The following is a 27998-nucleotide window of genomic DNA, read 5'->3' on the forward strand; positions in this document are numbered from 1 at the left end:
TCTCCCTGAGGACGTATTATTCTGTCCAGCATTTTGAGTAATGCTCTGCTGTCTGGCCTACCTCCTAACACTGTCTGCTCATGCAGCTTATTGTTGGGTGTTAAACTGTGTTACTGAGCTTTGATATCTGAAGTCTTTATAGTTAAGGAGTTGAGGACAGGTAAAAATTTATATTACCCCTGAATAGAGAGAGAGATGAAGAAATCAATGCTGTTAGTGTTTGGACGTGTTTAGCATGTTAATTTTCACAGAGTATTTAGGCCATATACATTTTAGAATATCACATTGTTCCCTTCATTTTTATTTATTTTTACTTTTTGTTACTTCTGTTTTAAATGGTTAAACAGAAGAACTGATAAAACTCACTTTTTAAAATTAGGGAGTCAGGAATGAACAAAAGGAATATTTAGCAGTTTGGCCATTCTCTGATACTTCATATATATCTAAATGTGTAATAACAGGATGGGCAGTTTTTGGGCAAAAGATGAAACATTCAGCATATAATTTGAAATCAGAAATTGGAGAGTGTGCTACAATGCATGGAAATCTGAGGGCCTTTTGATTTAAGGAGTGATGTGTACATGAAAGTATAGATCCTTATGTAAAAGTAATTTCTGGAAAGGTAAAATGAAAAATGTTAATGAGGATAAGGTAGAAATTGAAGGGCTAATACGAATTCTCAGGGAATAAGGGAAAAATTGGAAAGATGTCCTTTCTCTCTTTTTTGTTTTTGTTTTTTTGAGACGGAGTCTTGCTCTGTCGCCCAGGCTGGAGTGCAGTGGTGCAATCTCGGCTCACTGCAAGCTCCGCCTTCCGGGTTCACGCCATTCTCCTGCCTCAGCCTCCCGAGTAGCTGGGACTGCAGGCACCCACCACCATGCCTGGCTGGTTTTTTGTATTTTAAGTAGAGATGGGGTTTCACTGTGTTAGCCAGGATGGTCTCCATCTCCTGACCTCGTGATCCACTTGCCTTGGCTTCCCAAAGTGCTGGGTGGGATTACAGGCATGAGCCACCGCACCCGGCCCTTCCTCTCCTTTTTAAAAAGAGTATTAGTACAGACATGCATAAACTTTTTCTGTTAAGGACCAGATCTGTATTTGGCATCTCAGACAATTATCCTGATTTGGGACCTTACCTTCAGATGGTTTTCCCTCCTCCACCTGGCTGTCTTCCTCTCTGCTTCCTTTCCAGACTGCTGAGTCCATACACATCATTCATCATCCTCTATAGGCTTGTTTCTTTCTGTTATCCCACCCATGAATATCTGGTCTGTTTGTGAGGGAAAGATCTGGGTATGCTCCTGGGAGCTCCATATACTCTAAAGGGAGCATTGTCTGGTAAAAGAGACTTTTGAGGGGAAGAAAAGAGGGCAAGGGATAAAGTTTTTTTTTTAAGGTGATCTTTGAGGAGAAAAAATAACTAGACCTTATATGTAGTTGCTTTTCAGCAAGTTTGTATTAGAAAACAAGAAATAGTGTCCAGTTACAAGGAGGGCGGATAGGCTGCTCTCTGCTATAAAAAGTGTAAGCATTTTTGCTTAAGGTAGTTCTTGTATCTGCCCAGTGATATGTGGTTGGTAGATAAAGAGTTCAGAGTTGGTTACACTAAGCTTAAATGCTGTCTTCATACTGAGACTTACTGAGTACATCAAAGTAGAAGAAAGAAATGGATAGGACGTCCTGCATTAGAGGGGGTATTATCATTCACAAACGAAATATACACATGTATATGTATTGATAGAAAAATGAATGGGACAAATAAATGAAACCATAGTCGTAGTTTAAAATATATTGTCAAATCTGAAAAAACCGATGTCTAAAATGTGTGAGGAGGGTTTGGATAAGGAGTTAAGGAATATAATTATAAAATGAAATCTTGCTGTCTTTACTAGTGTTTACCATAAATGTGTTCAATGTAATAACATTGGCGTTTTAAATATGAAGTTCTTTCATTAATAGGAAAGATCTACTTTAAGGACCTATGCTTATGGTTGAAACTGTTGCTTTATTTTAGATCATCTCCTGTACACATCATAGCCACTAGCAAAAGTTTACATTCCTATGCACGCCCTCCACCAGTGTCCTCTTCTTCGAAGAGTGAACCAGCCTTCCCTCATCACCATTGGAAGGAGGAAACACCAGTAAGACATGAAAGGGTAAGTTTATTTATGAGGTTAAACTTTTACAAAGTTTGTACAACAGTTGAAATACATTAACATTCCTCATAGGAAGTAGTCTCACTGTTCTGTTAGTGATCTGGATTTGATTTTATATACAGCTCTGCTATGTGTTAGGAAAGCTTATTATTAATGGGAATGTGCATATAACTAAAGCTTCCAAAAACTTTGTTTTGTGTGTGTGTTTTTTTTTTTTTTTTTTTTTTTAGCAAATTCTCCCACAGCCTGACAACCTTCAGTTTTTGAAGGCATTATATTTTCCCTAAGGTTAGAATTACTAAGTTATCCACCTATAAGCATGGGCCTAAAGACGTGGGATGAAAACAGATATTAAAAGGTATATTTTAAAAACAAATTAAAAAGTTGATAATATTTTTCTCCATAGGCAAATAGTGAGTCAGAATCTGGCATTTTCTGCATGTCCTCCCTGTCAGATGATGATGATTTGGGATGGTGCAATTCCTGGCCTTCAACTGTCTGGCACTGTTTTTTGAAAGGTAAAACAAACAAACAAACAAACAAAAAAAACCTTGAATTTTCCACAGCTTACTTGTCTAGTACAGTCACGTGTCTAATACTTGCTTTCTACCTAAACCTTAGGCACACGACTGTGCTTTCATAAGGGAAGCAATAAGGAATGGCAAGATGTTGAAGATTTTGCTAGAGCTGAAGGCTGTGATAATGAGGAAGATCTTCAAATGGGCATTCACAAGGTTGATTTAAAATTCTTAAAAATTTTTTCAAAATCTTTCCAAATGAAACAAGATTTATTGTTAATCTACAGAAATATCCTCCATTCACTTTCATATTTAAATGACATCGTACATTTTAGGTAGAGCATTTTTATGACCACTCATTGCTTAGTGTGATGGGGAGGAGCAATGATTTTAGGTTTGCCTTTCTAACATGCTTTCTTGGATGGGAAATAGTATATTTCTTGGTGCTTCTTCGTGTTTTATACACTTTACAATGGGGAAAACTGGTATTAAAAATACGTAATGAGGTCGGGCGCAGTGGCTCATGCCTGTAATCCCAGCACTTTGGGAGGCTGAGACGGGTGGATCACGAGGTCAGGAGATTGCGACCATCCTGGCTAACATGGTGAAACCCCACCTCTACTAAAAATACAAAAAAATTAGCTGGGCGTGGTGGTGGGCGCCTGTAGTCCCAACTACTTGGGAGGCTGAGGCAGGAGAATGGTGTGAACCCAGGAGGCAGAGCTTGCAGTGAGCCAAGATTGCGCCACTGCACTCTAGCCTGGCAACACAGTGAGACTCTTGTCTCAAAAAATATATATATATGTAATGAATAAACTAACCAAAGCCTTGCCTTAGGTAATCTACAAAGTGATTAATTCCCCTGTAGATTATTGACAGCCAATTATATTAAGTTACTTTATATAAGTTGTTTCATATTAAGTTACTAAAACTAGCATTTTCTAAGTTGATGAGCAAAAGCAGTAGCGAGCAATATTAGGATAAAGTTGACACCTTTCACTTTGAAATTTTTAATTTCTCCATCTCTCCTGTAGGCAAGAAAATGGGCATGTGAAGTGTGCTTGTACAAATTCTTGTTTTGATCCTGCTATGTCTCACTATTAAGTCTTTTGAGAAAAATTGTCCTGTCTTGGCTGCCTTCAGTTTCCTCCCCTTGCTTTACTCTTCACTTTAGTGAAGTTCACAATAGTCTAACTTTGGCCTCTACTACTCTACAAAAATTGTCTCAAAGGTTACTATCTTTATTCTGATTTCTAGGAAGAGAGACGTCGTTTGTTCTGTTTGACATCTGTACAACATTTGACACATTGGGTTAGTTCCTGACATTGTCTTCCCTTGATTTGTGTAGCATGGCAGCATCCTGATTCTCAGTCTTTTAGGCCTGGTACTTGACTGCCCGCAGTGCTGAATATTAGACAAGATTCTGCCCCCTTCACTTTCTTCACCAGTTCCTCTCTCCTGATAATGTCAGCAGCACCTCCATCATGTCCTGTGGAATGCACTCTGGACTTGGAGTCAGGAAACCTGGGCTCTCTTTATAGCTTCTCCAGCAATTATCTGTGTTACTGACCTTAGGCAGATTGTTAACCCCTCTGAGTATTGGCTTCCTGATCTGAAAAATGGGATTGGATTAGTTTTAAGGCCTCCTGCAGCCCTGAGAATGGGAAGATTTTGTAATTTCGTTATTTGCCAATCTATGTCTATAGCCTTCACCTGCACATTTCCAGCTGCATGTTAGACATCTCTGCATGAATATCAGTCAGTTCTTTGAACTAAGCTTAGTGTGACCAAAACTGCCCTTACCTTTTTCTTCCTCTTCTTGGCTTACTTTCCTCCTATTCTTTTAAAGTTGTTATTATCATCCTTCTTGATTACCAGATTCAAAACCATGAAGTTGTCTTTTACTATTCTATTTCTTCCCTTTATTTATATTCATTTGATTCTAATTCTGTAAAGATTTTTAAGTCATCCTCTCTTATTCATTACCTTGTTCATGCGTTAGCGTAATTATGATTGGATACTATAGCAAGCTTTTGGCGTGTTTGTCTCCTTTGTTTTTCTGTGAATGTAAGGGTAAGGATCATGTTTGTTAGTGTTTGTATTTTCAGATCCTACCATGTGGCATGTGTTAAATGCTCAATATTCATTGAATTTAAATTTTTCTGGTTCTATTACTATCGCACTTGTCAATTCAGGTCTATAATAGGTGTCTCTCATTATATCCTCAGGTAATTGAATATGAGATCTTTTCTTCTGTAGAGTCTTTTCTTATTTACCATCATCTTAAAAATTGACAGTCATGCTGATAAAAACACTTTGATTGATTTCCCAATACCTTCTAAGCAAAAATTGTCAGTACTTTGCCTGTCTTTAAGAGGCCTTTACTAACTGGCCTCTCCTTATTAGCTTTATTTGCCCCAAATCTGAACTCACCTTGTATTTTTAGCAAATACTCAGCACTCCCCAAAGTTATTGTTAATTACAAATTTCTTGGTGCAAGGCATCTTTCTAAATTGCATTCTTCTTTTAAATCTCAGTTCCAGTTGGAATTGAAAATCCTCCTTAATCTCTTTTGGTATTAATAACTCTTTATTAAACTGCATCACCATTATTTATACTTGAGTGTAAGTGCTTATTCCAGTCTAGTTATTTATATATGTGTCTTTCTTCACTACCGGGTTTGAAAGCTCTTTAATGGCAGGGATCCTGTCTTGGTTATTTTTACCTTTTCCACAAAGTCTTACATGTAATGGGAACTTCACAGTGTTTTGAATTGAACATTTCCAATTCATTCACGCTATGCATATATTTTCAGGGCTATGGTTCTGATGGTCTAAAGTTGTTATCACATGAAGAAAGTGTATCATTTGGCGAGTCTGTACTGAAGTTGACTTTTGATCCTGGTACAGTAGAAGATGGTTTACTTACCGTAGAGTGTAAGCTGGACCACCCTTTCTATGTTAAAAATAAAGGTAGGGCTTGAATTGCATTTGTAGTAACTTTTTTTAAACAAAGCTTCTTAAATCTGTAATTATGTCTGTAGCTTTGATGATTAAGAAAAAATTTGAGGGGAAAACATCTTTCAAACTAAATAAAAAACTACCATAGGGAATGCTTATAATAATACCTAATGGTGCGTAAGTATCTTAGCAGTCAGGTGGAACTTTATTTCCTGTATGAGAAATTTTTAGATTCATGTAGCATAGTATAATAAGCTTTCTATTATCTTGGTATAGTTTGGGGAATGTAGTGATCTAGTAATCACATTTTCATTAAGAGTTACCAAATATGATATAAACCTGAGTCACTCTTCAGAGCCTTATTACAGTAACACCATGTTAAAGATGATTTTATAATTCAGAGACTATTTTATGGTCTCAGTCATTTATCACTTATTGTCATTGTAGACTGTTGGAAGTGCTCATTGTCATTGTAGACGGATGGAAGTGCTGATTGATAGAGGAGCTCTATATATAATAAAATGCTGAACAATAAGCTAGTTTTGGAGGGCTTTTACATTGCTGAAAGGAAATACTTACCTAGTACTTTATTGTAAAGATACATGACTTGTGTTAGAGAATCTCTTGAGACTTAGCAATAACTTTTTATTTTTAAGATATAGAAATGATATGTCTGTTCTAAAGTAGGGTGCTTTCTGTGAGTCCTCATCCTTTATGCAACATTGTTTAACTTTAGGTTGGTCATCATTTTATCCAAGCTTGACTGTGGTACAGCATGGCATTCCATGTTGTGAAGTTCATATTGGCGATGTATGTCTACCTCCTGGACACCCCGATGCCATTAATTTTGATGATTCAGGTGTTTTTGATACATTTAAAAGGTAATATTGGATTAATTCTTTGTTTTATTTTCCTCTTAAAGTTTGCCCTTCATTTCCCTAATGATGGTAACGTCAGATATTTAGGAAGTTCAGTCTTTAAAGATTTGAGAATTATAAAAGAATTATTAAGAGGAAAGTATGAAATGAAAACATATTAGGTAATTAAAGTATAATAGTTACCAGAGAGTTTTGCGTGTAGTTGTCATATAGGAAAATTGAGTTTATAAAACATTTAGGATTAGATTAGGAAGAATATCACATGTTACATGACCAAGAGTTTAATGGTTCAGCTTTGATAGTTACATTTAAAAAGTTGTGATATCTGGCCAGTTGTTCTTAAACAGCTTATAAATCTCTTGTGTTTTTTGTAGTTAACTGTATTTTTCTTGATATAATAGTTAACTGTATCTTTGTTTCATACTCATTTTGACCAAGGGCATTAGTTGCATGGTTTAACAAATAGTAGAAAATAGCCCAAACTTGACATCTAGAAAGGCTTAGAGAGGGAAGTGGTTATTCCTGAGATCACGTTGCTAGTAAGTGGCAGAATAGGACAAGAACCCATGTGTCCTGACTCCAGAAGGTTGGCCAGCTATCTTCATTTATATGGGACTTTCCTGGTTTTTGCACTGAAAGTCCAGCTTTCAGGAAACCCCTCAGTCCTAGACAAACTGGAACAATTGGTCACCTTGCTCCTAGAAGGAACCCAGAGAAAGTCTGTGTGTAGGTATCTGGGATTTAAAGACCCATTCTTTCTTTAAGATAATTATCAAATCCATAGGCATGTACTGGCACTAAGTAGAGAATTCTCAAGAGTCCCTGCTGGCCTGTAGATTTTATTTCATTCAGTTTAATTAGTATGTTTTATATATCATGAGGATGAGTGAAACTATTATTAAAAAAGCAAATTGCATAGGGCCTGACACAAGCCACATGCTCGATAAATGTCTACAAGCTTATGCTCTTAATGCTGTTTGATTACATCCCTCATATACACTCTTTTTTGAAAAACTAGAAAAATGAGTCAAAATTTTAAGGACTGATACTTAGGATATATAGATTAATGATAACTCCTATGTTTTGGTGAGACTGTAACCTGATAGAAAAATTTTGGAAGATAATTTGGCTTTATCTTGTAAAGGTGAGTATTAGCAGTTTCATTCCTCTTTTATATATATCCTAGAGAAGTAAATTCTTGTAGTCATGCTCAAGGAGATGGTGCAAGTAAGTTTGTAGCTGTATTACTCATGATAGCAAAAATGTGGAAACAATATCAATACTTATTAACTGGAGAGTGAATCCATGAAGTGTGATATAATCATATAGTGGAATTAGTGGAAAATGAATGAACCTTAGCTACAAACTTTAAAACATGGATCAATTTTTAAAACAATGTTAAGTAAAAATAAGTCTTGGAAATATACAGTATGAGTCTATTTTATGGAATCATGTTCCTTAAAAATAAATAAAATAACCCTTATATATGGTTTGTAATACACATTATATAATTATGTCAGGGGTCCCTAATCATCAAGCCCCCAGGTTTGATGATTTGCTCAGAGAATTCACAAGACCCTGCACATAGTTGTGCTCATGGCTATGACTTATTATGGCAAAAAAATACTAATACAAAGCAAAATTGGGAAAGGGAAAAGATGTGGGGTGAAGTCTGAGGGAAGCCAGGCTTCCAGGGATCCTCTCCCAGTGGAATTAAGGGCATGTTTTATTCCCCAGCAGTGGGCTGTGACAACATATATGAAATGTCGTCTCCCAGGGAAGCTTGTTAGGCGCACTTGGCACCTAGGGTTTTTATTGAGAGCAGTCATGTAGGTTTCTTCTGCTTGGCACATAACAAAATCCAAACTTCCAAAAGGAAAGCAGGCATTCAGAGTAAACTGTGTTGTTTGTATATCCAGTCTAGGCACAGTAAACTACTCTTCTCAGTTGTGGGAATGATGGGACCCCTCAAAATCCAAGTTCTAGAAATTAGTCAAGGGTCAACCTTGTAAGTAGACTTTTGAAAGGATAGCAGTCATTTCTGCATAATGAAACACTGTATCATATATTAAGAAAGATATTAATAAAACTAATGCTACTGTAGTATTTATATGTTGTATTTATGAGTAATATTTTCATAATAAAATTATTGAAAAAGAATGATTAACATTCAGGAGAGTGGTTATTTCTGGGGTGGCAAATATGGAACTTAGTGATACTGGAAATATTATTCTTAATTTGGATTGCGGGTTCACTCATTTATTTGTATGCTTCATAACTTACAAATATATGTAAAGTTTACATATTATTACATAGCACCAAGCTTTTTTAAAGTAAAAGGGAAAACTTGCCTGCCTAATTCCTGTTTTTCTGAGATAGCAAATTCTTACCATTTGATCTCACTGAATAATAATCACTCCCAAGATGATGTTAGTCATTGGTCTCATTTTACTGTTGAGTGACTTCAATATAACAGCAGGAGCACCCACCCTGCAAAGGAGTGGAAATGGGTGGTATCATCATGGAGAAACCAGGAAAAAATTGAGAAGCTGAAAGTGACTTTATTTTCATTGTGGATTAGACTGGTTAAGGGAGATGATGCCTGGCCTAGGGGGAGGGCAAGAAGAGAAAGAGGTAAGAAGAGGAAAAAGTCCAAGTTGGACTGCTCCAAGCAAATTCTCGGGTCATGGTTTACAGAGGACATGTGAGTAGTTTCTAGCTCGGGAAGAATCAGAAGTCAGCAATCAGTTGATGAGCTCTCATACATAATTCAAGGTTCTGTTGTAAGTAGCCCATTCTGAAACATTGAGAATTGAGGCCAACCTTCTAGGCCTCAGGCGGGTTTAAAACAGTCAGTTTTGACTTTTTGAAGTTGACATTTCTGTTCAGGTAATATGATTTAACAAACTTATTGAGTGCCTACTATATATATAATGTTAATTTATTTAATATTAATTACCCTATTTGTAGATTATATCCTCATTTTACAGAGAGAAGTAAAGTTGAGAGAGGTTAAGGAACATGCCCAAAACAAAGGCAGTTAGTATCAGAATTAGGATTCAAGCCCATATCTTGTAAAGATTCCAAATTTTGAGTTCTCTAGCTACTCACCTAAGATACTTCTACAATAATAGATACTCCTAATGGCAAAATACACTGTGCCAGCCTCTGCCCTGTGTCTTATGTTTATTGTTCTTTTTGGCACCACTGCATAGCATAGATTTATTTTACAGATAAGTAAACTGAGGCTACAGGGTTTATTTAACTTGCCCAAGGTCGTATTACTAGCTGGAATTTGAACTCAGTTAAAATTTTCCATTATTATGTTATTCAGAATTGATTAAAAAATGAGTTAAGAACGGCCATACCTCTTTGCTTCCAATCTAGAGAAGGAAATGGATTAGTAAATGTATACAGTAGATGTACATGCTGATTGAGAGGCAATGTAGCCTGATAGGAACATGAGCTCGATCTGGACTGCCTGGATTCAAATCCTGGCTCTGCAATTGATTTGCTGTGGAAGCTTGAGTAAATTAATATTTCTGTGGCTCCATTAAAAAAATCTGTAGAATGGGGATAATATTGGAAGGATTAAATAAGTTAATATATGTGACATGGTTAATAGGCACTACATTATTGTGGAGTTTGCCATTAAGACTAATGATTAGACAGTGAAGTGGGAATGGGCATTCTAAGCTTAAGGAATGGCAGGTACACAAAGTAGAGCTGTGAAAGGCACATTTGGGTACAGGTGCTTTAGTGAAGAGAATGAATGCTTACCTAAGGTAGTATAGCAAAAGATGAAGCTGTTTTTAAAGATACTCTGTGTCATTACTGCTGCAGTAATGTTAGTCATTGAATTTTGTGACTGAATATTTAAAACTGATTTAAGTTGTATCCATAATGGAAGTAGATGATAAGTTATATTTGTGCCACTAGATGGTGGAGTTTTCAAATTTTAGTAATTAGCTTACCCAGTATCTTTTAGTATTTTAAATTGTAATCATTTTCCATCAGTAGAGATGGGTAATTTTGTGTCAGTGCTGAAGTTTGCTATTTTTCTAAATTATGTATGGGAGGGGCTGAAGATATCTTACAAAAACTGCAAACCTAGAAAGCAGACATTGTTTTCCTGACATAATACTGATTGCTAAGCATTCATGAGGTAATTTTGGAGTCATAGTTTAAGTACATTTATTTCATGCAGTACTTTCAGAAAAAAGACATTGTGTGCTTGATAAGTGGTAGAAGTCATTTACTGTGTGTAGTCAGTGGCATGGACCGCCCTCATTCCTTTGGCTGTTTCCATCTATCTTTAGAATTTTGTAATCTCATGTTTTACCTTTAGGTAGATGGTATTCCTGTAGCTAATATTAACCTATTTTGATGTATTACTGGAATTTCTGTTTCAGGGAAGGAAGTAGGAGCTAGGTTCAGATTAGAAGCTGAATAAAAGGTTTCCTGCCAAGAAGATAGAAAAGTACTATAGGCAGAAAGAGAGTTAATGCTGGAACAAAAGAGAATTCTTTAGCCTATTTCCATGTCTATGTAAACTGAACATACAGAACAAAATGTGGCCTTTCCTGACAAAGGCAGGTTTTTACAATGAACTTTATGTTATTAGGCTATGTTATAGGTCATGGATGGCCTTTCGGGAGACTGATGTATGTATGGCTCTCTCTACCTAAACAAATGACCCAGATCACTGGGCATTTTAAGTTCCTTTATTTGTTTTTTATTTTTTTTGAGACGGAGTCTCACTCTGTTGCCCAGTTGGAGTGCAGTGCTGTGATCTGCCTCCCGGGTTCAAGCGATTCTCCTGCCTCAGTCACCCGAATAGCTGGGATTACAGGCATGTGCTGCCACGCCTAGCTGATTTTTGTATTTTTGGTAGAGATGGGGTTTCACCATGTTGCCCAGGCTGGTCTTAAACTCCTGACCTCAGGTGATCCACCCACCTCGGCCTCCCAAACTGTTGGGATTATAGGCGTGAGCCACCAGGCCTGTCCTTAAGTTCCTTTAGCCACATTTAACAGCTTTTCACTGCCTTTCCCAACCATTTGTTTTCTGTAGTAGTCCTTAGGCCTGGTATGTTGCCTGCCACTCCATTTTAATTTTCTAGGTCTGGGTGCCTATAGGCCAAGAAACCATATTGTCACATTTGTCCAGAAATGAATTTAAAGTAAGAATAAGTGGGTTGTGTAGGATTTGGAGGAGTTACTTGCTATGAATAAAGTATGCTGATTATAACATTCCTTTGGGGGGTTCAAAGTCTTTTTTAAGCTTTTGTATTATCTGCAGAGGTTTTTTAAAAAAATTAATTTCAGTTAGCACATATACAGATTTCATTTTATAAGCAATTATCAGTGGCAAAAGTTGTTAGTGTTGGTAACATGATATAGGGGGAAATGCACTGAAATTTCCAATCAGATGTTAAGTTTTTTTTTTTAACCTGCTTTTTAGAAATCAGAGAATTCAAAATTGAATTAAAATCTTATTTTTTTTTAATTTTATAGCTATGACTTCACACCTATGGATTCTTCTGCAGTTTATGTGTTAAGTAGTATGGCTCGCCAGCGTCGTGCATCTTTGTCTTGTGGAGGACCTGGTGGTCAAGACTTTGCAAGATCTGGATTCAGTAAAAACTGTGGCTCACCTGGATCATCACAGCTCTCTTCCAATTCTTTGTATGCTAAAGCTGTCAAAAACCACAGCTCAGGGACTGTGAGTGCCACTTCTCCTAATAAGTGCAAAAGACCAATGAATGCCTTCATGCTTTTTGCCAAAAAATACAGAGTTGAATATACTCAGATGTATCCAGGGAAAGATAACAGGTAAAAATAGTGATAATTCTGATTACAATAAATGAGTAACACTTCAATACGGTTCATGGTAACTGGAATAGTTAAGTAAACTTATTCTTTAATAGCTTTTATTCAACTCTTAGGGTTGACTTTTTTGTTTGTTTTTGAGATGGAGTCTCGCTGTGTCAGCCAAGCTGGAGTCCAGTGGTACGATCTCAGCTCACTGCAACCTCCGCCTTCCAGGTTCAAGTGATTATCCTGCCTCAGCCTCCCAAGTAGCTGAGACTACAGGCACCCACCACCATACCTGGCTAATTTTTTGTATTTTTAGTAGAGACAGGGTTTCACCATGTTGGCCAGGCTGATCTCGAACTCCTGACCTCGTGATCCACCCACCTTGGCCTCCTAAAGTGCCGTGATTACAGGCGTGAGCCACTGTGCCCGGCCAGGTTGACTTTAAAGTAAAAAGTTTAAGTGGAATTTTTAGGGTTATATGTAATTATTTTATAATACATAGACAATTAGGTTACCTACCTTAGTAGTAAGTATCTACCTTTTATTATTTGTGCCATAGCCCAGGCTGCAGTACAGCGGCGCAACTCACTGTAGCCTGTGTCTCCCAGGCTCAATCCTCCCACCTCAGCTTCCTGAATGGCTGGGATTACAGGCACACGCCACCATACCCAGTTAATTTTTGTATTTTTTGTAGAGATAGGGTTGTGCCATGTTGCCCAGGCTGGTCTCAAACTCCTGGGTTCAAGCCATCTGCCTGCCTCCCAAAGTGCAAGATCTACCTTTTAAAATCATGTTATTTATCTGTTGGAGGACACAGTTCTAACAATTAACAATTCTATCTTTATGGAACAGCTTTTCACCTGAGTCAACTATGGATTGTACGGGGAACTGGCAATTTGTAGCAAGTTGCCAGAGTTGTCAAAACGGTGAACTTAAGAGCTGTCCTCAGTAGAAGCTGGGAATAAAAATCAACTCAAGTCCTTCCTACTCTGTTGCCTGTACCCTTACTCATCTCCGAGTCCTCTACTACTGAATCCCTCTCAAACCAGTCAAGTTCTCCATATATTAATAACGCTGTCTTCTTCCAGTCTTTGTACCCTGAGGATCAAAACTACCTTATCTTGATATCATGAGAAAAGTCATTACTGTGTTACCACAGTAATGAATAGCTTTGTCCTAGTTCCTTTAGACACATAAGTGTGTAATTAGTGAGTCAAGAATTCTAAGAGTCTTTTTGTTTGTTTGTTTTGAGGCGGAGTCTCACTGTCATCCAGGCTGGAGTGTAGTGGCAGGATCTTGGCTCACTGCAACTTCTGCCTTGTGGGTTCAAGCGATTCTCCTGCCTCAGCCACCCGAGTAGCTGGGATTACGGGCATGCGCCACTACACCCAGCTAATTTTTTGCATATTTAGTAGACATGGGGTTTCACTATGTTGGCCAGGCTGGTCTCAAACTCCTGAGCTCAAGTGATCCGCTCACCTTGGCCTCCCAAAATGCTGGGATTACAGGCATGAGCCACGGGCCCAGCGCTAAGAGGCTTTTTAATACTATTGAAATGTTTTAACTCTTGGATCTGTCAGTCATTTGTGTGACTTTTGGCAATTAATCTTTAAGTTGTAATCCATTTCTTCAGTAAAAAGAGTGGGTTTAAGTGTGTTTTTTTAAAAAAGTTAGTTTGGAAGTCTACTTCTTTGTGACTGACTTTTAGGCTTTAAAGACATTTTAAGAGTAATTTGTACCTTTCCCCTTGCTCAATTTGTTTTTCCTGAGAAAATGACTGGCCTTAGATTTAGTGACAGGTACATGCTGCATTTCTCTTTTTGTACATTTCTGGTATTTAATTATTAAACATATCCTTTGACATCTAGAAACAGGATTCACGTCCCTGTAAGTCTCTTCCCCGCCAGTAGTTGAGAATGTCAGCTGGGATGCATTCTGTATTTATTTCCAATTCTGGGGAACTGGACTATCCTGATTACAAGGGGTGTAAATCTCATTTTATCTTTAGATGTTTTGTTTTCTGATCTTTTTATAGGATCTCTAAATCAGGTTATACCCTTTATTGCTCAAAAATCTTTTTTTTTTTTATGAGATGGAATCTTGCTCTGTCACGCAGGCTGTAGTGCCAGTGGTGTGATCTCGGCTCATTGCAACTGCTGCCTCCCAGGTTCAAGTGATTCTCCTGCCTCAGCCTCCTGAGCAGCTTGAACTATAGGCATGCACCACCACACCTGGCTAATTTTTTGTAGTTTTAGTAGAGATGGGGTTTCACCTTGTTGGCTAGGCTGGTCTCGAACTCCTGACCTCAGGTGATCTGCCCACCTCTGCCTCCCAAAGTGCTGGGATTACATATGTGAGCCACCGTGCCCAGCCAAATCTGGTATTTTCTTTGCATTTTAGCATTGCTCCCATGTGATATACTGGTAATCATCTAACATTGAGGGCCATCAGATATCACCTATCTCTAAACTGAATGGGATAAATCATAATTTTGAAATTGGATTCTTCACTGTCTCTAATAAAGCTGCCTTAATTCAGTGAATAAAGATTCTCATTTGGAGGCAAATTCTGAGGGAATGGAGACTAGAATAGGTCAGAGACATGTAGCTCATTTTAAGTTGCTATAAATGTCCATCTGGATGTAACATTCACTGCAGAAATAATCTTTAGATGTGTATATTTTACGTTTGTTAGGGAACACAGAGTATAGTCTACAGCATTGTGTACATTTCATTACCTGTCATCTTTTAGCTTAAAATAATGTTTCGCAAGTGCCACCCCCTTCAAAAACATCTCATGTTCTTTCCTACTGTGGATGACTGAGATGGTGTGAATATTTATTGATTTGTTTAAATGTGTCAACCATTATATGGTACCTTTAACCCAAGACTAAAAGTTTTTTTTTTAATGGGTTCTGCAAATGGAATATAAAAATTGGTTATCATTTTATTATTTATTTTTGAGACAGAGTCTCATTCTGTTCCCCAGGCTGGAGTGCAGTGGCGGGATATCGGCTCACTGCAACCTCTGCCTCCCGGGTTCAAGCGATTCTAGTGCCTCAGCCTCCCCAGTAGCTGTGATTACAGGCGTGTGCCATCACACCTGGCAAATAGTAGAGATGGGGTGACGGGGTTTCACCATGTCGGCCAGGCTGGTCTTGAACTCGTGGCCTCAAGTGATCTGCCCGCCTTGGCCTCCAAAAGTGCTGGGATTACAGGCATGAGTCACAACGTCCAGCCCAAAAATTGGTTTATAATTAAGGAAAATGCAGCACAATGTTTAACTGCATTAAGTTATTGGATAAAAAGACAAATACACTTGTAGGAGAGCTTCTGTGGTTTACTGTTCGAAGGCACAAATGCCTGTTGCTTTGGCTTCCATATCAGTCAGTATAAAAATCACTTGATGTGCTTTGTGCAAAATTTCCAGGACCTTATGTTTTATATGGGTGTCATGAAGTGAATGGCTGAAAGCTCTTCATAGAAGGAAGGTGGTTTACATCTGTGTGCCCTAGGTGAGACTGTTTTAGTAGGTTTCATAGCAGAGTAACAAACAGGAGAAAACAGCTTCTAATATTTGTCATGATGTAGTCTTATCAGTTTAGCTTCTTAGCATTTTGAGTTTATCCAGTTTTCTCAAGTAATAAAAAATACTGTCTAAAGGTTTATTTGGTTTTCTCTTAAGAGAGAAATAGTAAGATATGCATAGTTAATTCTACACTTTCACTATGATTGAATGAAAAAAGACCTTTATCAAAACTATTTGATAGGTTACGGGCACAAATAGATTAGCTTTTAGTACAAGTTGAATACTTCATGCTGCTGATGCGGAACAATGGATTATTTGATTCGGGATTTTACTGGAAATGAGCATTATGGCCTTGACCTTTTCCCATCTCTATGATAGACAAGATTTTCATCTTTTTTAACTTCACATTTTTCTCCTGAAGTAGCAGCACTTGACATGAGATTTATGAAAAATGTGTGCTTTCAGCATTGTGTAAATATTTATTTTACAGAGCCATAAGTGTGATCCTTGGTGACAGGTGGAAGAAAATGAAGAATGAAGAGAGAAGAATGTACACATTAGAAGCAAAGGCTTTGGCTGAAGAACAGAAACGTTTAAATCCTGACTGTTGGAAGAGGAAAAGAACCAATTCAGTATGTTTCAATAAATAGTGTTTAAAATTATCTTGCCTTATCCGTGCAGGTGTACTGGCATGTTGGAGCAGTTGTTACAACCTTTAAGAGGTTGTGTTGATGCTGTCTCTAGCATTTTTATACTTCAAAACCTAATAATGTTATCACATCATCATATAAAGACTGCCTTTCCTCAAGTGTCATTTACTCTCTTAGCATGGCAAGTCGAAATCTCAGGCAAACTTCAAAAGAATGTTTGTTCTAAACATTGAGTTGGAAAAATAATTTTGGAATGCAGTGTTTCTAGTTGGGTTGAAAGATAAGCATTATTAATCCATTAATATCACAGTAGAAAATTTCTCTAATAATTTTTGGATTGTCTCAACAGCTTTTTTTCCTTAATTGGTGAGGGACCAATAAGGCTGGAGGTGTGGGGGTATGTTAGCTGTCATTCGTGGGGACTTGTGCCATTGGCACAGAATTTCTAGATTGAAAAATTTCAAGGAGGAGAAGAAATAGGCCCAGGAATGGTGGCAAACAAGTCTGTATGATAAGCTATCTTGGATAGACTTGTTTCTTATAACTTTTCCATTACTAAACTAGCATCTTTTAGGTTCAGCGTTTTTAGATTAATTGCAAAAAAATTACATGTGATATAGTGGGGTCAATTTGAAGTATCATTAAAAATGAAGGGAAGATATCAATATTTTTATAGTAGGAGGGCTGGCCAAAGATGTTTTAAATTCATTGTGTACATGTGCCTGTTTCTTAGTAAAATGCAGGTCACATCTGTTTAAATTTTTCACAATTTCTTTAAAAATAGTGGTCAGTCAGTAGTCAGATGAGAGGGTGGCTGAACTGAGTTTTGGCAGTTCTTGGTTAATTTAGAATTTCATGTGTTCGGACTTTTCCTGTATCCCTTTTCTGTTCATCCTAGTCAATGTCTTATCATTGCATACATTTTCTGGATGCTTGAGCCATCAGATATCAGCTAGCTTTTTAAAATCACCTTTAAGAAAGCAGTATTTTCTAATAGTAAATTTATAAACATCTTATACATCTTAGCTTTCATATATAGGATTACTATGCATTGATTTGTAAACATTCACTGAGTTTAATTTTATTTCCACAGGGCTCACAACAACATTAAACCAGGATGCTTATGTTCTTAAGTCTATATTTGCATATACATTGACTCTTGATGGAAAGACTTAAGAAGATCAAGGTCTCACCATTTGTCCTCAATTCGTGTGACCATAAGATACTGATAGCATTGAGTCTTGAAATGATTTAATAATATGAGTGAGGATTTGCTTTCTCCATTAGAGCATTAAGCTAAAACTATCAACATTTTAAACCAAATTGCCTTATTTTTCTTCCAAACTTCATATATGTCTATCAGGTAATAATAGGCTTGAAAATTGATATCCTGTGGTGCTAAAGTACAGTAGAAAGAGAGGAGAAGTGTATACATGTTTTATTTTAAATTGTACGAAAGGGGAATTTAAAAAATATGTAACTGCTGTTTATACATTGGCTCCTTACTGCTTATTAATCTGTATTGTACACATGATGGAATGAAGCAGAAGCTGGGAGTCGGCCTTTCCTCGAGTAACCACCACATGGCTCAGCATCTGTGCCAAACATAGGCGCTCCTAGTCTGGTCAGTGCCAAGAGGCTACCAGAACATGTGGCAGGTGGCTGGTGTTGGTGTCCCAGCCTAAGAGCCACCTGCTGCAGTTACCATGGCATGCTGAGTTGATGCACCAGGTGGCAGCAGCCATCCGTTATTATTTCCAATGGAGACCTAGCCCAGGCCAAGGTAAAGTTAGTTAATAGCATTGGGATATAGTCACTGTAATGGTGCTATTAACAAACAGTCAACACCATTGTATTTTTTAACTTCGTGTTCTGTATCTCCTCAGCCATGTATCTTAAATATATTTTGTCATCATAATCTTTATGGTGGGGGCAGACTTTGCACTTATTGCAGTGCAACACTTGCACTTTAATTTTCCTCCAACTGTCTAAAATTAGAGCAAATACATTGGCAATACAGCTGCTTTTGCTCTGAGCTACAATCATGGCTTTTCATGTTACTTACCAAGTGGTGTTTCTGGTTAGGAATCACAGCTGTAAAATTGATTTCAGTTCATCACACTTCTTCATGATGTTGCCCCTAAATTTTGCACACTATATTCTTGTATATTATTTCAAATAAATGGAAAAAAGAGTTGCTTATCTCTGACGTCTACTGATTGATTAATCTTGGCTGAATTTTATTTATGAGTTCTCAGAATAACAGGTTCAGGAGATGGAAAACATAAGGCAAATTCCTAACACTGCTAATTAGGAGGCTGCTGATGATGGGATTTTAAAAATTAAAAACAAAAATGTTAATAGTGAAACAAGAGCCATCAGAAAATAAGGACTTAGATTATCTACTATTTATAGAGAATTGCTATACAATAAAAATTTTTATTTTTCACGTGGCATTTTTGTTACACGGTTAAACAGCCCAAAGGTCTGCTTTTAATAACATGACAAAGTGTAACAAAAGCCTTGCTTTATTTAAAAATCCAGTATGACATACTTAAACAAGGCCATTTAACCTTGTATCTTAGCTTGGGATGTGCCAGTGGTTCCTCAACTTTGTTGTCTATTGGAATCATTTTGGGGATTTTTTTTTTTTTTTAATACTGGTGTCAGGCTCCCACTCCTAGACATGTTAATTAATATGGAGTGCAAGTTGGGCTTCAGGATTTTTAAAAAATCCCCTGGTGATACGAATGTGCAGCCAAATTTGGAAACCACTGAGCTACATGCTTATTTAGTGAAGAAGGCAGGGTTGGGGGAAGCAGGGTACATGTTATATTATAACTTGATCATATCCCTTTAAAAGAAGTGGGGACTTTGGGTTTATGTACCCATAGGAGGACTTGGTTATGGATGGGAAAGACATTTTAGCCTTGTACAAAAATCTGAAAGAGGAAAACATCTTTCTGGAAAAATCAGGTCCATGGAATTGAAAGGTGGTGATAACTCAACATTTTTTATGCTAAAGTATAAGTGCTAAAGAGGTGAATAAACGTCGATAGGAAATACCGAACAATCAATTACATTCTTAAAATAGTAGATAGTAGCAGTCTTTTGGAGTATGTGTTTAACTGCCAACTATGAATGGGTTAGCACAAAGTGGAGATGAACAAAGATTTCATGTCATTACTGAAGAGCAGACATAGCCTTTTGAAGCAGCTGAACCATTATGGGATAAACTGGTGCAAATTCTTTGCCTTCTCTACTTCTCACTGATTGAACGTAAGCTTCCAGGGCTCCCCTGAAAACCAAAATGAAAACAATGTCAAAATATTAGATAAATCACATAAAACAGTTAAGGGGATACCAATATATAAAAATTATTAATAAGCTCATTTCTGGAACTGTTAATGCTCGGTTTCACAAGCCAAGTGACCAACAGCCTTCACTCGTTTACTGGTAGTGTTACTATGGTTACTACGTTTAGTGTGAAAAACTATAACCATGTTTTCAGTCTGCATTGTTCTTACTGGTCTAGTCATATACTCGGAGTCCTCTGGCTGTGTAAATATGTTCTAATTTCCCTTTTCCCTGCTTCCCTACTGAAGACACCGGCAACGGAATGGGCATTTGTGCCTACTCCCAGAGCTCACGAGGGGCATCCTGCGCCTCTGAAAGGCACGCTCAAGAGTACAAGGGGATGGGGCCCTTTGGCACATTCGGTAACACCAGTAGATGCATTATATTCTTGTTATTTGATGAACTATGAACAACCAACAACTAGAATAAGTGCTCTTGGGCTGTAATGGCAAAATACATGATCGGGAAGCTGTCTGAATTTAATCAAGGGGATGTACCATTCCATTGTTTATGATTATGATCTCATGGATTAGGCTGGGGGTTAGCAAACTGCCTGCAGGCTGAATCTAGCCTGATGCTTGTTCATTTATATATTGTCTGTGGCTGCTTTCACACAATGGCAGAGTTGAATAGTTGAGGCAGAGACCATGTGGCCTGCAAAGTCTGAAATATATCTGGCCCTTCTTTTACAGAAAAAGTTCATCAGTCCCTGAACCAGATCGTCTGTTTAAGTGGAGCTAAAAAGAATGGCTACGAGATTAATTTTTAATTATTGGTCTATTTAAGTACCAGGTACACAAATACATTTTTGTCATATTTTCTTCAAAATTTCGGTTTGAGATTGGAGCATTTGTATAAAGATGTAAGTTAATACCATTACTCAGCTCCCATACGATAGCACTTAAGTGGTTTTTTTGCTCTCAAATACTGAAAATACTAATCTAATTGGGTTCGTTCAAGATTTTTCATTGAATTGTGGGGAAAACACTTCCCCAGAGTCTGGCTATCACTGATCAGTTTGTAGTGCCCTTCATCCCACAAGCCACTGTCATACGTAAAGGGATTTCAAATCTCTTAAGTTCCAGCCCTCGACCTCCCCCTCCTGATCTCTGCTTCTTCCTGTCCTCTGGACAGTTTTATCTGACTTGCTTCCAGGTAGCCTCAAACTCATTTGTCAAAAAATTGGGGCAGCGTTCTGCCCGCCTTCCCTTATTTCAACAAAGGGCACCATCAACTTAAGGTCTCTTAGTTCTTTTCCCCTCCTACACCGAAACAATTACCAAATCCTATTAATTTGCTACACACATTTCCACATCCAGTCCCTCCTCTCCCCTTCGCTTCACTTTGAACCCTTGCTATCTTGTGCCCTAATGATTGCTGTAGCCTCTTAAGGTGGTGAGCATCCTACTGCTGTTTCTCCCCTGTTCTGGTCAGTCTTCCACATTATAGCAAGAGATTTCCCCTGAAGTATTACAGCACTTGCCGTGCCCTGTTCTTTATAGGAAATCTGGAAAGGTCTGACTTCTGTATCAACAGCCTTGACTTAGCAGGATCCAGCATTGTGGAATCCCTGAAGGCTGGTTCCATGCTCTGGTCAGTGCCTAGACTCAACCCAACTGAATACCAGCTTCATCATCAAGCTGCTCCCAGCCCTTTCTGTGCTACTGCTGGGTTTTAGATAGCTTGATGTGGCCTAAAAAGACCCTCAAATCATTAGTTTCCATTTTTGTGTTACCAAGTAATGTGCACAGCATATTTGCCCCATTTGTATGGCCCAACCTGGCTGCCCACCTAGGGAAAGATCAAGGGTGTTTGTTCATACATTACTATGAAATTAAGCTGTCTCTGCCTAACAAAGTAGGGGGTGCCAAAGGGCCTGTTTATCTTTGGCCATACTGAATGTTTCAGTTAAAGAGCCACATTCTCTTAGCCCTTTGCACATTATCTTCCTTATCCTTAGAATACCCTTCCTTGCTTACTTTCTTGCGCAGCTCTTTATCTCTTAGGACTCGGCTTCAATGCTCCCTTTTAAGGAAAGCCTTTCTTAACTCCAGGCAGCAGGAAAGAATGGAAACCATCTTGGAGTCACCACAGGTTTGTGAAACGATCTCACCTCTGTATCAACAGCCTTGACTTAGTAGGATCCGGCATTTTGGAATCCCTGAAGGCTGGCTCCATGCTCTGGTCAGGGCAGGAGTACTTTAAATCAGGTATGCAGGGGGATGGGCAAGCCCTTACTGAAGAAGTGTAGCTGTTTATTTATTTATTTATTTTTTTGAGACGGAGTCTCGCTCTGTCGCCCAGGCTGGAGTGCAGTGCCGCAGTCTTGGCTCACTGCAAGCTCCGCCTCCTGGGTTCACGCCATTCTCCTGCCTCAGCCTCCCGAGTAGCTGGGACTACAGGCGCCCGCCATTGCACCCGGCTAATTTTTTTGTATTTTTAGTAGAGACGGGGTTTCACCGTGTTGGCCAGGATGGTCTCGATCTCTTGACCTCGTGATCCGCCCACCTCGGCTTCCCAAAGTGCTGGGATTACAGGCGTGAGCCAGAAGAAGTGTAGCTGTTTTAAATAACATGTAAGTTCATACCATTACTCAGCTCACATACCCAGTTTCAAGTCCCAGCTAACATACCACTCTCAACTGGCATGCAAGATGGAATTTGGTGCTCTTAGAGAACAATGTTTTGTGAGATGCCTTAGTTAAACCAGAGCTGACCCTGAATGGAGATATTTTTCTATGAAAAAAACTTGCTTCTTTTGGTAATATGCTTCTAGTTGGTATGCCATGCTGGGAAATTGTCTCCACTCCCCAAATGTAGTCCCTACAGAATCATATACAGTAAAGAAATCCCCAAGGGCTCATCTGTCTTTAAGACACCAAGGTGTATGTATCAGCGTATAAGAAGTGTTTAAATTCACAGGAACTACAATCATTTCATAGTGAATGGATTAGATATATTTGATGGACAAAAATCAACTTAGTTTCGTTGGCATTTAAAAGGATAAGACATCACGTAAGTTACACAACATGTAGAAGAAAGATCAGAAATGAGTTTGGTTAGATTTTTGGGTAGTCATCAAAAACACCATCAGAAGTATGGGGCAAAAAAGATTAAGCTGCCCTCCCACATGAAATTAGAGCAAGATTTTCGAGTACTTATTAAATTACTTCATTTGCTTAAGCAAAACATTAGCTTTCTTGGAAGTCAGGCCAAGTGTTATGTAACAGTCTTAACTCTGGTTTGTAACCAAAATAAGTAGATTATTGAGGTTATCCTTATTGAGAAAAAAACAAAACACGATTAGTAGAGGAATGGTTTGTGGTAACATGGCAACACTGCTCAACATGACAAAAACTAGCCAAGTGGAAGTTTTCATGGAAAACAACATTGATTTCTGTCAGGCATTTAAATATTCAATGTGATTAGTAAGTACTGAAATGCATAAATGACTTAAAGATACACTACATGCCTCAATAAGCAGTTAAGCCCAGGCTTTTCCCTGGTTCCATCCTCCCTCTTCGTCCTATTTCAGACACTCCGTTCACAGAACTGATAGGTAGCTAGTGACATGGTACCAGGAGGAGAAACATTTCCCTCCATCAATGGAGATCTTGGGAGTTCTGCAGAAATACAGAGGAGCTGAGGGAATGGCTTCCAGATTGTGGACCCTGGACCATGGCAAGAGGGCAAGGGATCCAAGGATGCACATGGCACCAAGCATTCTCTGATGGTGTAGATAAAAGTACCACTAGGCTAATAAGGTCTGTGAACATTTTTGACATCATAAAAGTGTACTCCTACTCAAAGAGGGCCATAAGAAGAAGAGTTGCTCTCCACGGCAAATATCCAGAGTAAATGGATTTGAGGCCAACCCCACCGCTGTTACAGAGCTTGAGAAATCTTTCCATCAAAGACTCTATTGAAAACACATTCAACACTTACCCACAGGCACGAGCCAGGCGGCTGCCTCTGCATCTGAGGGAGCACACGTGTCTGGAGAACCTGCCTGATGCAGGCTGAACACATACAACTGCCCCCATTTACACCACTTGGTCCCATGAGTAAGTTATTACTCTGATTTTCAAATGAACTTGACTAGTATTCATTTAAGCTCCAGAAAGCATCTGGTGTCAGAAGAAAACAGGAAGGCAGGATGGTTCACTATTTCCCATTTATTCAGCAGCAGTAGTTACACTATCCTCAATTTGCCCTATTTTATGACAACCTAACATATTATGCTGGGAGGAACAGAATGAGTATACAACAAGGTTTGCCCCAGAAGCTAAAACAAATTTACTGACATTTAAAGAGCAATACTCACCCTCGGTTTGTCTACAGGGGAAAGAAATTCATCCAGTGATGCTTCAGTATGCAAGAACAAAATTGTTTTGCAATAATACATAAGAAAGAACATTCTCTAGGACAAAAGTCCCCTCCTTGCCAAGAGCCTGGGGTGCAGCAGGAGTACAGTATTTTTTTGAATCCCTGAAGGACAGCTCAATTTTTTGCTAAGGGCATGAAGGTTCTGGAATCAGCCATGTGTGGAGGGATGGATATGCCTTTTTAAAAAAGCATGACAGTATTTCTGAGCATGATTTTCAGTTGCTAAATATAGCCTTAGCAACAGCACTGCTGATGAAATCACTCAGGAGACATTTTTAAAGAGAAGCAAAAGAAAACAGATTTGTGATGTACACACAGCAGGACAACTGTTTTGGATGAACTCATTCCAACTTGTTAAGACGACAAAAATGACCAACTTGTTAAGATGAGAAAAATGAACGTGTTCAATTAACTGAATCCTCTTTTTAAGATTACTGAGTGTGTTGCAGCTGAGTGAATCTTTGGGACTCGGGAAAAATAATCCACACAGACACTGCAAATCCCTGTGTTAGCCCAGGCCCAAACTCCTCACCCAAATCCAAAGCCTTTCCCGAAGGCAGATTTTACCAGGAACATTCACCGGGGCTGGTAACCTCTCCCATTTCTGTGTCAGATGTTCATAGCTGAGTAACAGATAAGCAAGGAAAAAGAGCAGGGTCCGAGCTAATCTTTATCCACACATATGCCCAGAGGGCCAGTGGCTCATGTGGGATGTGGGTACCAAGCTTGAGGGCTCAGGGTCACTTCTGGAAACAAAGCTGACAGGCTGATGTTTCTTACTGACCTGTCATAGCTTCCTCAGCAGTCTTTCATCCTAACTGAAATATGACCCACTATGGCAGGGGTTCACGCCCTTGGCTGCACCCTGGACCTTCTTGGGGAGCTATAGAGAAATCCTGATAGCAGGCCTACCCCAGAGATTCTGAGGTAGGCAAGGGTGAGAGACCTGGGCACTAGGAATTTTCCAAGCTATGTAAATGATTCTTGTGTGCACATGTGGTTTAGAACCACCTCATCATGTCAGCCCCACTCTGGCTTTAGGGAACTCAACTCATCACCTGACACGGAGGCTAACAAAGGATCACTGGGTGCAGTGGGCCCAGACCAACAGAACTGGGATCCCCTGGGAGAGTTGAGAATGACTTCAAGAGCTATTTTAGAGACGCAAAAGAGTGGGTTTGAGGAATAAGGATGACAGAGGAGTTGAATGATGATGTAAAGGTTTTCCGGCTTGGCTAGTTAGGTGATTGTGACCTCCCAACCAAGACAGGGAGTATAAGAGAATGAGAAGGTTTGAGAGAAAAGATTAGAATTATTTTGACCATTCTGGGGTTGAGATTTCTGTGGGTGGTGACATATGATAGCAAGTTTACTGGGCCAAGGCCCCATCCAGAGGCAGTCACAGACCTGAGGGCTCTTAAGTATAGAAGGGGCACTAGAGGCATGGGTCTGGACAAGCTCCCCTGGGAACCAAGGCAGAGGCAGGATGAGAAGAAGAAAATATGGGAAATGATAGCATTTAAGGAATGGCTAGAAGAAGATAATTCAGCAAATGACACACAAAAAAAATGGCCAGAGAAGTTAGAACAGAAACAGATGGCTGTGGTGTAATGCAAGCTCTGAGAGGACAGGGCCATATCTCGGCTTACTTCGTATCCTCGGTTCCTGGCCCAGGGCCTACCATGCTGATAAAATGTGAGCTCAGCATCAATAAAAATGTGCTGAGTCCCAGTTTATGAGTTTACAGAAGGAAATGGCGGTCAACTGTAGCTAAAGCTACAGAGTGGTAAGGTAAGAATGGGAATGTTTGGTGGCTGAGAGGTCTCTGGTGATGGTGAGAGCAGTTGCAGGGAAGAGTGTTGCTTAGTAAGCCATGTATGACAGTTAAAGCACCCCACCCTGGGCATGGTTGGGGTACATGGGGGTGTGTGCACGTGTGGGCAAGAGCACATGCATATGTATGTGAATGCATTCATGGGGCACTACTGGAGGGCCATGGTATCCAAGTGGCTGCTGGGTTGTTCTTGTTTCCTCCTCAGAACTGTTTCGCACTTGGGTATTTTTAAAAATTCACTCACATCTGTGTTCCACCAATTCAGTAACTGCAGCACATAAAAATGAAGTAAAAGATGGGGAGCTAGGGCAAAACTTTTCATAGCAAATGATGATTTTCAAAGGTACAAATGCATGGTCCTTAGGGTTGCATGGGATACAGGATTGCACATCAGGGATATGAAGGTTTGGAATGAAAGAAAGCAAAAGATGTTGTGGCCAACATTTCCAACTGCTGGTTGCTCCAGCACCCGTGCCTAGGCAGTGAGGTGGCCCGCCACTGGAAGGTGCAGTCACATGTCCATGCCCCCAGGCACTGCTCCTTCATCCTCTCTTGCATCCCCACCCTCCTTGGGCTTCCAGACCAGATGGGTGCCCCCAGAGCACCTGGCTTTACCTGATGAGGAGGAGCCTGTCCTTTTCAGATGGATGGTCATCCAGCCACTGAGAGAAGCGTGTGTGGGACCACTCTGCCCTCTGCAGGGTTGAAACACAATTAGAGAGAGTGCATAAGCATTCTTTAGTAAATGGCAGCAAGTGCTGGTTCGAAAAGCACTCTCAAGTATTCCCAAGGTGAAACTGCCCCAAAACCTGTCCAAGGGAAGTGCGAAGGGGGCATAGGCCTTGGTGCACCTTCCTGACTACCAAGGAGCCTTCTAGATTTGCCAATTGATGGTGGGTCAGCAAAGAAAATGGGGCTGCCATCAAAAATTCTTTATGAACACAAATTACTTGTGTCATTATTAAAGGTAAATTCTGGATGCATCAGGTAATTTTTTGCACTGCTGAGAAAGAAGACATTGAGCAGTGGGAGTTTTCCTTTTCTAATATCTATTCACTGTCAAAGATAGACATCAGCAACTAAACAAAGCAGCAGAGGGCCAGGAATCATTCAGTGAGTAGGGGCTCAGGATTCACACAGGTAATGGGAAGAGTCACAAAAGGGTTCTGGCTTGACTTTATTTATTACCTGGAAAGGAGATTTCAGTTCAGCGGGTGCTCTCGTGAACAAAAACTGAATAATGATGCTGAACGGAATCACATCCCCCAATGCAGGACTATTGGCTACATGTTCACTTGCCTGGAAGAGCAGAGGCCTAGACGGGAAAAACAGAAGTTATTTCACACTGTTCAATACTGAAATAGGTGATTTGGTGGGAGAATCATTCTCCTTGTAGAATAGCATTTTTCCTAGACTGGCTACTGAAGGAGCCCTCCACTGCTTAACCACTCTATTCAGCCTTGAGATGCCCGCAAGCCTCCACCCCCACCTGCCCACGTGCTCACAGGCTGATCTACCCTTCAGCTCCCATTTGACCCCCGGTTCATTGGTCTATGAGTCTGACATCCACCGGACTCAGCAAATGCTCCTTATAAAGTTCATCTAATTACAAGGCTAAAAGCAAATAAAGAACAAAAGTAAAGCCTTCAAGTAGTTGTTATTAACAGATTCTTATCTTCATCAATCCTTTCAGCTTTTATTTAAAATAGAATCCTTCTTTGGACCATAATCAAATGTGGTATACTCAAACATTTTCTACACAACTTTTCAAAAAGGCAAATATGTCTTTGTATATACAAAGTTATTACTTTGCTGAACACTCCATCAAAAATTTATGCTAGCTCCCTTATACTATATTACATGTATGGGTTTCATTGTCCACATTTTACAGAAGGAGCATGCAGGCAAATCCA

At 39.2% G+C, this 27998-nt stretch overlaps 2 protein-coding genes across 6 annotated transcripts in view; one reads left to right on the forward strand and one right to left on the reverse strand.

The window, feature by feature from the left end:
* The window catches only part of HBP1 (HMG-box transcription factor 1), a 38021-nt gene extending 19310 nt beyond the window's left edge, over positions 1 to 18711 (forward strand). For all 5 annotated transcript variants that reach the window (XM_024929725.3, XM_003811200.8, XM_055114811.1 and 2 more), the window contains exons 4-11: positions 2015 to 2156; positions 2563 to 2674; positions 2778 to 2890; positions 5490 to 5646; positions 6371 to 6515; positions 12029 to 12346; positions 16350 to 16491; positions 17603 to 18711. In XM_024929725.3, the coding sequence (XP_024785493.1) occupies positions 2015 to 2156; positions 2563 to 2674; positions 2778 to 2890; positions 5490 to 5646; positions 6371 to 6515; positions 12029 to 12346; positions 16350 to 16491; positions 17603 to 17620 (1147 nt within the window). In that variant the 3' untranslated portion in view covers positions 17621 to 18711. The remainder of the gene's footprint in view (positions 1 to 2014; positions 2157 to 2562; positions 2675 to 2777; positions 2891 to 5489; positions 5647 to 6370; positions 6516 to 12028; positions 12347 to 16349; positions 16492 to 17602) is intronic.
* Positions 17561 to 27998, reverse strand: part of COG5 (component of oligomeric golgi complex 5) — a 362628-nt gene continuing 352190 nt past the window's right edge. Inside the window, exons 20-22 of the mRNA XM_003811197.6 lie at positions 27274 to 27400; positions 26701 to 26780; positions 17561 to 19807 (exon numbers count right to left, since the gene is read on the reverse strand). Of these exons, the coding sequence (XP_003811245.1) occupies positions 19693 to 19807; positions 26701 to 26780; positions 27274 to 27400 (322 nt within the window). The 3' untranslated portion in view covers positions 17561 to 19692. The remainder of the gene's footprint in view (positions 19808 to 26700; positions 26781 to 27273; positions 27401 to 27998) is intronic.

Source organism: Pan paniscus, chromosome 6 (genome assembly GCF_029289425.2).
Source record: "Pan paniscus chromosome 6, NHGRI_mPanPan1-v2.0_pri, whole genome shotgun sequence".
NCBI classification, from domain to species: Eukaryota; Metazoa; Chordata; class Mammalia; order Primates; family Hominidae; genus Pan; species Pan paniscus.